The sequence below is a fragment of the Gigantopelta aegis genome, chromosome 3 (assembly GCF_016097555.1).
Source record: "Gigantopelta aegis isolate Gae_Host chromosome 3, Gae_host_genome, whole genome shotgun sequence".
In the NCBI taxonomy this organism is placed as follows: Eukaryota; Metazoa; Mollusca; class Gastropoda; order Neomphalida; family Peltospiridae; genus Gigantopelta; species Gigantopelta aegis.
The window spans coordinates 65,086,611-65,098,707 of NC_054701.1; the positions used below are offsets into that span (position 1 = coordinate 65,086,611).

Here is a 12,097-nt window from a genome sequence, read left to right on the forward strand (position 1 = left end):
TGACATAAGCTCATAGAGAAATCAAGAAGCCATTTTATCCCTTCTTAAATGATAATAATTAATATGTAGATTTTTTGAGGTTGTTGGTTTTTGGGGTTTTTTTTGTTACATTTTATCTAGAAATGTGTCAATAAAGTTTTGTTGATACTGTGATGTCAAAGTCTTATGTTTCCATTGTTGTTCTTTTGGCAGGATCCTCCCAATTTCCTGATAGCATCTGATTTTAGTAAGCATGTCAAGCCTGTAGCTGTTGTGCCCAATGAGCCTGAACCAGAAGTCGAACTTGACACACCTGACGATGCTATTGGAAACCTTATTGATACCTCCTCCTCTGAGGTAAGTATCTTTTGAATGTGCTATGGATATGGGGTTGCTCAATGTAGGGTTGCTGCTTTTCATAATGTAGTTTTAAAAGTCACCTGATTATAGATGAATGGTCCAAAATTTTGCTGTTAATGATCACTTAATCACTTGAGTTAAACATTTGTTCTGTTTAACGACACCACTAGAGCACATTGATGAATTAATCATCTACTATTGGATGTCAAACATTTGGTAATTCTGATTTGTAGTCGTCAGAAAAAACCTTCTACATTTTTCCATTAGCAGCAAGGGATCTTTTATATGCACTTTCCCCAGAGACGGGGAAAATACATACCACATCATTTGACCAGTTGTGGTGCACTGGTTGGAATGAGAGAAAAACCAATCAGTTCAATGGATTCACCGAGGTGGTTTGATCCTGTGACGCCAGCACCTCAGGTGAGCATTGAACCGATTGAGCCAAATCCTACCCTTAAAGAGTACAAGCCTGAGGTGTGACTGGTCTCAAGATCATTCCTCATCAGTGGACCCAGTGGGTTTGTTCCTTTCCTAATCAGTACCACATGATTGATATATCAAAGGCAGTGGTATGTGCTGTCCGGTCAGTGGGGAATTATATTCTTTGTCACTGTGTGTGAACAAAGTGTTACAACAACTATATGTTAGACTCCAAATAGTTGTAGTTACAAATGTGCTATAACTGGAAATTAACATTTGATGTTGACGCAGAAAATCGCAAATGCTACTGAAAATCATTATGTTAACGTAGAAAATGCATCTTCACCTCATTAGATGATGTGTTTTAATTTGGTTTTCATATATAACTAATTAATTATTGTCAAATGTCTTTTCATTTTCTTCAGAATGATCGATTTGAACAAACATTCAGCCAAGACATGGGAGCCTTCAATTTCAATGGCAGACCACCAGAGCCTGATGAAAGGTATGTTGATGCATGGTTATACTTGATACAGATTTTAAAGGGGGTCACAGTAGTTTAAGATTTTTGGTTCTATTTTATTCCTATGGTTTTCTCTTGACCAGTTCATCCATTTACAAATACTACACTATGTACTTCCCTGCATGTTTCCTCTGAAAACTATACGTGAGAATTTCCAGTGTTTGACATTCAGTAGCCAATGATTATTTAATCAGTGTGCTCTAGTGGTGGTTGTAAACAAGGCAAAACTGTAACATCTCCTCCATCTTGTCCTCAAAATCTGTCATTAGTAAGTCTGGCCTGTCCCAAGGCAATAACTGTCCGTAGATAATTGCAGATTCTTACAAGAAGTGATCACCAAACAATTATGGTAGCTGAATTAAACTCGGAGGGAACTACAGGTTTCATCACTGTCCATCTGTCCCATCTGTACCACATATAATTTTCCGGATGTTATTTCCACAATGCCTTCAGATATTTATCATGTCCTGTTACAGATCAAGTTTCACTTTCATGGAGGTTTACCCATTTTTGACAGAGTTATGGCCCTTGAACTTCGAAAATTAGAAAATTTGTTTTCCAGGTGGGGTTTTTCACAATACCTTGAGATATTGAGCTGATATTTTGTTCGGTGTGGTGGGGGACATGTATTGCTTTAGCAGCACTCTAAGAATGCTTGTTATTCTTGAACTATCCATATTTTAATATAATATTATTATTGTACTTTGTAGCCAAATACTACAGTATGTGCTCCTGTGAAGACTGTGAGAATTACCAAATGCATGGACCGAACCCCCCCCCCTGAAATCGCTTTTTTTATAATTTAATATATCTGACATTGATATCTGACATTATTATATTTACTCAACATAGAAATATATGCCCAATATCTCTGCAATCTATTTTGGAACCCCCCTTTTCAAAATCCTATGTATTGGAACCCCCCTTTTCAAAATACTATGTACGCCCATGAAATGTTTGACATAAATAGCCAATGATTATTTAATTAATGTGCTCTAGTAGTGTCGATAAACAAAGCAAAACCGTAACTTCTCCATCTTCTGTCCTCGTCCCCTGACATTATTAAATCTGGTCTGTCCAAAGGCTTAGTAGATAATTGAAAATTCTTACTACAAGAAGTGATCACCAAACAGTTAAAAGTAGCTGAACTAAACTCAAAACCAGGGCTTCTTGAATTTTTATAAAATCCACTAGCCATGGGATCAGTGATTTTAAACATTTACTAGCCACAATTAAAAATTCACTAGCCCTACATTACTTTAAGTTAATACAATTTTATTAAATAATAGAAATAATTGGATATGTCACCTAAAGAGGGAGATAAAGCTTAAAAACACTAACATTGGGGGGTTGGAGTGATGGCAGGATATTCATATTTACGTAACTGCAACATTTGACCCCCCAAAAATGTACTAGCCATTGGGCATGGCAATTGTAGTTATTAACTAGCCCAACGTAGAATATCACTAGCCATGGGAATGGGGATACCATAATCTAGAAGCCTTGCAAAGCACAGCTACTGGGGAATAGCATATTCTGTATGTTATTATCGAAGTAACCCTGACATGTCCAATTTTTTTTTTTCAGAGACTTGATAATTGAAAGATTACAAAGGGAGATTCTGCAGCTCAAAGAGGAACTTCAGAGAGTGAAAACAGAGGTACAGGCAGTTACATTAATACATTATTATGACTGGGTAGTCAGAGGTACAGACAGTTACATTAATGCATTATTACGACTGGGTAGTCAGAGATACAGGCAGTTACAATAATACATTATTACCACTGGGCAGTCAGAGATACAGGCAGTTACATTAATACATTACGACTGGGTAGTCAGAGGTACAGACAGTTACATTAATACATTATTACGACTGGGTAGTCAGAGGTACAGGCAGTTACAATAATACATTATTACCACTGGGCAGTCAGAGATACAGGCAGTTACATTAATACATTACGACTGGGTAGTCAGAGGTACAGACAGTTACATTAATACATTATTACGACTGGGTAGTCAGATGTACAGACAGTTACATTAATACATTGTTACGACTGGGTAGTCAGAGGTAAAGACAGTTAATTAATACATTATTACGACTAGGTAGTCAGAGGTACAACTGGGTAGTCAGAGGTACAGACAGTTAATTAATACATTATTATGACTGGGTAGTCAGAGGTACAGACAGTTACATTAATACATTATTACCACTGGGCAGTCAGAGATACAGGCAGTTACATTAATACATTACGACTGGGTAGTCCGAGGTACAGACAGTTACATTAATACATTATTACGACTGGGTAGTCAGATGTACAGACAGTTACATTAATACATTGTTACGACTGGGTAGTCAGAGGTAAAGACAGTTAATTAATACATTATTACGACTAGGTAGTCAGAGGTACAACTGGGTAGTCAGAGGTACAGACAGTTAATTAATACATTATTATGACTGGGTAGTCAGAGGTACAGACAGTTACATTAATACATTATTACCACTGGGTAGTCAGAGGTACAGACAGTTAATTAATACATTATTACGACTGGGTAGTCAGAGGTACAGACAGTTACATTAATACATTATTACGACTGGGTAGTCAGAGGTACAGGCAGTTACATTAATACATTATTACCACTGGGCAATCAGAGGTACAGACAGTTACATTAATACATTATTACGACTGGGTAGTCAGAGGTACAGACAGTTAATTAATACATTATTACGACTGGATAGTCAGAGGTACAGGCAGTTATATTATTACGACAGGGTAGTCAGAGCTACAGACAGTTAATTAATACATTATTACGACTAGGTAGTCAGAGGTACAGACATTATTATGACTGGGTAGTCAGAGGTACAGACAGTTACATTAATACATTATTACGACTGGGTAGTCAGAGGTACAGACAGTTACATTAATACATTATTATGACTGGGTAGTCAGAGGTACAGGCAGTTACATTAATACATTATTACGACTGGGTAGTCAGAGGTACAGGCAGTTACATTAATACATTATTACGACAGGGTAGTCAGAGCTACAGACAGTTAATTAATACATTATTACGACTGGGTAGTCAGAGGTACAGACAGTTACATTAATACATTATTACGACTGGGTAGTCAGAGGTACAGGCAGTTACATTAATACATTATTACCACTGGGCAGTCAGAGATACAGGCAGTTACATTAATACATTACGACTGGGTAGTCAGAGGTACAGACTGTTACATTAATATATTATTACGACTGGGTAGTCAGATGTACAGACAGTTACATTAATACATTGTTACGACTGGGTAGTCAGAGGTACAGACAGTTACATTAATATATTATTACGACTGGGTAGTCAGATGTACAGACAGTTACATTAATACATTGTTACGACAGGGTAGTCAGAGCTACAGACAGTTAATTAATACATTATTACGACTAGGTAGTCAGAGGTACAGACATTATTATGACTGGGTAGTCAGAGGTACAGACAGTTACATTAATACATTATTACGACTGGGTAGTCAGAGGTACAGACAGTTACATTAATACATTATTATGACTGGGTAGTCAGAGGTACAGGCAGTTACATTAATACATTATTACGACTGGGTAGTCAGAGGTACAGGCAGTTACATTAATACATTATTACGACAGGGTAGTCAGAGCTACAGACAGTTAATTAATACATTATTACGACTGGGTAGTCAGAGGTACAGACAGTTACATTAATACATTATTACGACTGGGTAGTCAGAGGTACAGGCAGTTACATTAATACATTATTACCATTGGGCAGTCAGAGATACAGGCAGTTACATTAATACATTACGACTGGGTAGTCAGAGGTACAGACAGTTACATTAATATATTATTACGACTGGGTAGTCAGATGTACAGACAGTTACATTAATACATTGTTACGACTGGGTAGTCAGAGGTACAGACAGTTACATTAATATATTATTACGACTGGGTAGTCAGATGTACAGACAGTTACATTAATACATTGTTACGACTGGGTAGTCAGAGGTAAAGACAGTTAATTAATACATTATTACGACTAGGTAGTCAGAGGTACAACTGGGTAGTCAGAGGTACAGACAGTTAATTAATACATTATTACCATTGGGTAGTCAGAGGTACAGACAGTTAATTAATACATTATTATGACTGGATAGTCAGAGGTACAGGCAGTTACATTATTACGACAGGGTAGTCAGAGCTACAGACAGTTAATTAATACATTATTACGACTGGGTAGTCAGAGGTACAGACAGTTACATTAATACATTATTACGACTGGGTAGTCAGAGGTACAGACAGTTACATTAATACATTATTACGACAGGGTAGTCAGAGGTACAGACAGTTACATTAATACAATATTACGACTGGGTAGTCAGAGGTACAGACAGTTACATTAATACATTATTACGACAGGGTAGTCAGAGCTACAGACAGTTAATTAATACATTATTACTGCTGGTTAGTCAGAGGTACAGACAGTTACATTAATACATTATTACGACTGGGTAGTCAGAGGTACAGACAGTTACATTAATACATTATTATGACTGGGTAGTTTCAGATCTAAGAATGAAAAATCATTGATTATTAAAAAATAGGTTGTCTGATTCATTAAGAAACATTAAACTGCTAGGCAACAGACTCCAAACAAGCCTCACCAAAAATGATCCATCATTAGCATCATATATTTAAGGTGAAACAGAACAATATTCACCATTTTTTAACTGTCAATATTGAAACTTTTTCTGAGTTTTTTAATTCTGTTGTACAAACAAACATTAAAATGGAAGTATTTTTTGATAGATGTGTTTTTATAGAACAAAATATATTAACCAAATACATAATGTCGTAATTTGTCTTTGTTTTAGGACCACAGAATAATAGTATCCTTAAAAGATGAAATTAGCAAGTTGGAAAAGATTTTGTCTGAACTGAGACTATCAGCCGACCAGCATTTAAAGGTAACAATCATTTACATACGATATCTCAAACATTAAATATCAGGATTATACATTCAAATATGGCTGAAGCTTTGTCACCTTTAAATATCACGATTATACAAATGTATCTTATGCTTTAGCTCTTTACTACAGTGTATTAGGAAATGTTTTATTTAACAACGCACTCAACACATTTAATTTTACGGTTATATGGTGTCAGTCATATCAGTGTTCGAGATTTAAAAAATTGGGCAGTATCCCAGTTGGATACTAACATTTTAAAATCTGGTATCCCACCTGAGAATTTAGTATCCCACTTAAATGAAATTCATAAACTTGGACAACACTGTTACTTAACTTCACCAGTAAATGATGACTTTCATTGTTTCAGTGAAAAATAAAAATGCAGGATTAAAAAACAAAAAACCCCAACATTATATGGTATCCCGGTGGGATACTGGGTTACTGAAGTCTGGTATCCAAAATTAAATTCTGGTATCTCCGGGATATCGGGATACCGTTAATCTCGAACACTGGTCATATGGTTAAGGACCACACACATTGATAGAGGAAACCCACTGTCGTCTCTTCATGGGCTACTCTTTTCAATTAGCAGCAAGGGATCTTTTATATGCACCATCCCACAGGCAGGATGGTACACACCACAACCTTTGTTACACCAGTTGTGGAGCACTGGGTGGAATGAGAAATAGTTCAATGGGTCCACTGACAGGGATCGATCCTAGACCGACTGCGCATCAAGCAAACGTTTTACCACCGGGCTATGTCCCGCCCTACAGTGTATTAGATGTTATATAAGAGAATAGTAATTTTGTTGCCTAGGCTAGTGATTGTTTCATTCTGATATGTTTTTCTGACTACATGCACTTAAGGTTTAAGTGGGCAGGACGTAACCCTGTGGTAAAGTGTTCACTTGATGCTCAGTCGGTCTAGGATCGATCCCCGTTAGTGAACCCATTAGGCTACTTCTCGTTTCAGCCAGTGCTCCACAACTGGTGCAACAAAGGCCGTGGTATGTACTATTCTGTCTGTGGGATAGTGCATATAAGAGATCCCATGCTGCTAATCGAAAAGAGTAGTCCATGAAGTGGCGACAGCGGGTTTCCTCTCTCAGTATCTGTGTGGTCCTTAACCATATGTCTGACGCCATATAGCCCTAAATAAAATGTGTTGAGTGCGTTGTTAAATAAAACATTTCCTTCCTTCCTTAAGGTTTAAGCACACTTCTCTGGACAAACACCTCAACTCTTCAGGACAGGTATTAGATGTTGGAGGCTAATGAAAGAGAATTCAGTATAGTGGCCTTATCCCAGTGGAGGTGGAATATATAACTCGATGGTAGGGCGTTTGCGTGAACTGTGATGTGTCACCTTCAGTAGACTCAAATTTTCCCCAGTCCTAACCCTTGTCACATGATTGGTACGTCAACAGTTATGGCATGTACTGTCCTGCGTTCGAAATAAGCACTTGTCCGTTTGTCTTGACAAATGAAAATCTGCTCGGACAAATAAAAATGTTCAGTGCAGTTTCATTTTGATTAATCAAGAACATTATCCTTGCACTTGAATAAAACAAATCATTTATTTGGACAAATAAACCTGTAGGTGGACAAGTAGATTTCTACACGTATTTGCCTGGTGGACTTGTGAAATTTTCTGCTTATTTCCATCACTGCTGTCTATAATAAAAGATCCTTTTCTGCTTTATCAGTAGGAGTAGCTTATGTGTTGACAATGGATCTCCTGTAGTTTTAAAACGTGCTCAGGTGGCCTTTTCCTTTCCTTTTCTTTACAATGAGCCATTTAAATTGTAAAACATAAATACACATGTACACTAAGAACTGAATTTACAAAGCCTGTTTTTGTCTTAAAAAGGAAGGAATGTTTTATTTAATGACACACTCAGCACATTTTATTTATGGGTTATATGGCATCAGACATATGGTTAAGGACCACACAGATATATATAGAGAGAGGCAACCCGCTGTGGCCACTTCATGGGCTACTCTTTTCGATTAGCAGCAAGGGATCTTTTATATGCACCATCCCACAGACAGGATAGTACATACCATAGCCTTTGTTACACCAGTTGTGGAGCACTGGCTGGAACGAGAAATGGCCTAATGGTGCCACCAACGTTTTTTTTTTTTTTTTTTATCTTAAGTGCATGTAACTACACAGTTAATTTACAATGCTTAAACACCTGCATTCAAGAAAAAGGGTTTCCTAAATTGACTGTAAGTAATGTTTTTGTGTGTATTTCAGGAAAACGAAAGCCTGCGGAAAGAATTAGAAGAATCTCAAGCAAGTCTGGATGCACTAGCAAAGCTGCCTGATGCTGAGAGTTAGTATATTGAAGGAAACATTTTGATGTTCTCCAGGGCTTCTAGAATTTTTTTAAATCTACTAGCCATGGGATCAGTGATTCAGCCATGATTAAAAATTCACTAGCCCTACTTGACTTTAAGTTCATACAATTTACTAAATAATAGTAAAAATTCACTAGACCTACATGACTTTAAGTTCATACAATTTACTAAATAATAGTAAAAATTAACTAGCCCTACTTGACTTTAAGTTCATACAATTTACTAAATAATAGTAAAAATTCTCTAGCCCTACTTGACTTTAAGTTCATACAATTTACTAAATAATAGTAAAAATTCACTAGCCCTACTTGAGTTTAAGTTAAAGCCGCACACCCTAGTTCCATCCAGCGAAAATAAATTATAATTTGGTTAATCTACAAACCTGTAACACACTTAGATCACGTTTTTATCAAATGGAGTGAAAAAGCAGGTTTTATATCGATAAATACCATGGGAATCCCCATGTCCCAATTGCTTGAAATAATTTTGAAAGTTAGTATTCTGATGTCGCTCGAAGCACTACAATGCCTACGTCACGACAAATTTCACAGACTTGGGGTGCGTTCCTTTCACCTCTCCTGGACATGTTCCAACTGTTCTGTCCTGGTTGTATCCCCTCTCCAGATATCGTAAGACTTAGCAAAATTATTGGTTTTAAGGGTTTGTAACGTTTTGTATTGAGACACTTACTTGTCTGAACTTTATTGTTACTGAAAATGTTCACGAACTGTGAAGAAAAATTGCACAAATGAACAACAACAAATCTGATGTTCATTGAGCGAACCGTGCACGAGAAAACAAACCGAACCAAAATGATAACGGTCACGTGGTTTACCAACGTCTGTGACATTGAAATGGAAATATCCCCTCTAAAAATAGATTAGACCTTGTCTGCTCAACATTTTTTTCTCAGAGGCCCGTGCCATTTTATGAAATACGAAAAATGCATTTTGTGGTATTACAAAAACCAGGATTACCAGGATTACCAAAAAACACTTGAGGTGAATGGAAATGTATATTCTAAATAATAAACGGTAAGTAAAGTGCAATTTTATTTGTGAAAAAATGGGTTTAATGGCGAAAAACAATGCCGTAATGGTTAACAACTAGCCGTAACTAGAGTTGTGTCCCTTTAATACAATTTTACTAAATAATAGTAAAAATCAGATATGTTACCTAAAGAGAGAGATATAGCTTTAAAAACACTAACTTTGGTGGTGGGGGTTAAGGGCTGGATATTTATATTTACAAAATAGACAACTGCAACATTTGACCTTTTTTTTTCACTAGCCGTCAGGCATGGCAATAGTAGTTATTTATTAGCCCAACATTGAATATCACTAGCCATGGGAGTGGGGCTATACCATAATCTAGAAGCCCTGTGTTCACTAGAGACTTCATATCTTCAGTTGCACCAAGCATATTCCTTTTTTAACATCTCCTTCACTTAATATCTCATTAATATTATATTCGCTTTTAATTTTGTGAATTATTCTGGGCTCACACTTAACAAGCTCCTCTTCATTGCTTGTTTGTATACCTTAGAATAAAGTATTTTAGTGCATCGGATTTCTCTCTGAAATCCTTGATCAAATTTTTTAAAATAACAAATGACAAAATATTTTGTCATAGTTATACTGAATGTGTGAATTTTAAAATTTCTGTTTTGGTTTTTGATATTGTTTTTTTGCATGACTGAATTCTATGATTTGTGTTTATTAGTTTTTCACACAGTTTTTGTTTATTTTCAGAGCAAGCTAAGGCCAATCAGGAAAAGTTCCAGAAGATGAAAGATATTTATGGAAAACTACGAGAAGAGCATGTTCAATTACTGAGAACAGTAAATATATAATTATATTTATTTATTTAGTATCTAACCAACTCCATTTCATGTCCATGCTATTCTATTTCTCGCTCCAGCCAGTGCACTACGACTGGTACATCAAAGGCCATGGTATGTGCTATCCTGTCTATTGGATGGTGCATATAAAAGATCCCTTGCTGCTAATTGAAAAAAATAGCCCATGAAGTGGTGACAGTGGGTTTTCCTCCCTCAATATCTGTGTGGTCCGATGCCATATAACCATTAATAAAATGTGTTGAGTGCATCGTTAAATAAAACATTTCCTTTCTTCATGTCCATGTGACCTTTAGTTTGAAAATTATTCTTACATACCTTGTACAGGCAATATGTTTTTCAGTGATAATAATAATGGCGTTTGTTAGATCTCACAAAGTTCTAAAATTGGATATACTATACACATTTTTGTGTCTGCCTTTATTTCCATATCATTTAATAACGAATGTTATGAAGTTCATATTCAATATTTTATTTAGCAGCATCATTAACCTGAATAGGAATGAAAGACTTAATGTATAATTATTGTTTTAGTTTATTGAGAGGCACTTTTTATACTTTATTTTTTAGCATGCAGATACCATTAAGCAGTTAACTTGTGATAAAAAGATCTTGGAGGAAAAAGGGCAAATTATCAAGGTATGTAGTTTTCAGTTAGTGTTAGTCAAAACCTTGAAGCTTTGGTTTTAATTTTGACAAAATAATGTATCTATTTTTTAAGCATAAATTTGGAGGAATAAGTATACTCAGTGAGAACTTCTATTATCAGGGTTTCTGCCAGAGGGTAAAATCGGTATGATACTATAACCAATTTTATTTTTTTAAGTCAACCTTTTAACAAAATCAATGACTCTTAACATTACTGTATGATTTTCTTAACCCTAACCCTAAACCTAACCCATTTTCTTTATGGGGAGCCCCCCCCCCCCCCCCCCCCCAATACCCCCTATTCATTCAGCACACGCATTGTAAATATTCAATTTCATAGCACCATCCCCAAAAATTTCTTTCTGGCAGAAACACTGATTGTTATAATTAAAATAAATTTAATGGTAACAGACTCAATCTGATCTCCATTCAGTATTGGTTTCCAGCATTTCTAGGGTTCTGCCTTACAGCTATTTTAGTCACTGTTGCATGGACATTATAGCTGTAACGACCTCATTTGGTGACTTACTCCAGAGAAATTATATTTCTGACATGATTCATGTACTTTTGCTACTGGTTAAGCTTTACTAAATTGAAAGAAAAAGGAAAACATTTAAGTAAAATATTAGAAGTAAAACGTTCAGGGTAGAGAGTTGAATATAAATTATAATCATTATCAATAATACAGCTTTTAATTAATTTACATGATTATATGTTCACAGCTACATAATTATATTAATTTATTTTAGTTTATTTTATTGCAAAATTTGTGAAACTAAAACCAGTATTTATGTTTTTTAAATAACAATATGACTTCAAAGAATGTATAATGTGCACGATTATGTTTGTGTTAAATGAATGCCCCCTTGTAAATTATGAAACTGTCTTTTTCATTTTTATTTTTTGAATGTAGCGTACATCCTTTTGTCTTGTAAGCACAATGAATTT

The 12,097-nt window shown here is 35.7% G+C and overlaps 1 protein-coding gene across 2 annotated transcripts in view; it reads left to right on the forward strand.

Annotated features, from left to right (window-relative positions):
- The window catches only part of LOC121368432 (huntingtin-interacting protein 1-like), a 78,439-nt gene that overhangs the window by 41,493 nt on the left and 24,849 nt on the right, over positions 1-12,097 (forward strand). For both annotated transcript variants that reach the window (XM_041493162.1, XM_041493163.1), the window contains exons 11-17: positions 193-336; positions 1,188-1,267; positions 2,873-2,945; positions 6,183-6,275; positions 8,540-8,618; positions 10,395-10,483; positions 11,072-11,140. In XM_041493162.1, the coding sequence (XP_041349096.1) occupies positions 193-336; positions 1,188-1,267; positions 2,873-2,945; positions 6,183-6,275; positions 8,540-8,618; positions 10,395-10,483; positions 11,072-11,140 (627 nt within the window). The remainder of the gene's footprint in view (positions 1-192; positions 337-1,187; positions 1,268-2,872; positions 2,946-6,182; positions 6,276-8,539; positions 8,619-10,394; positions 10,484-11,071; positions 11,141-12,097) is intronic.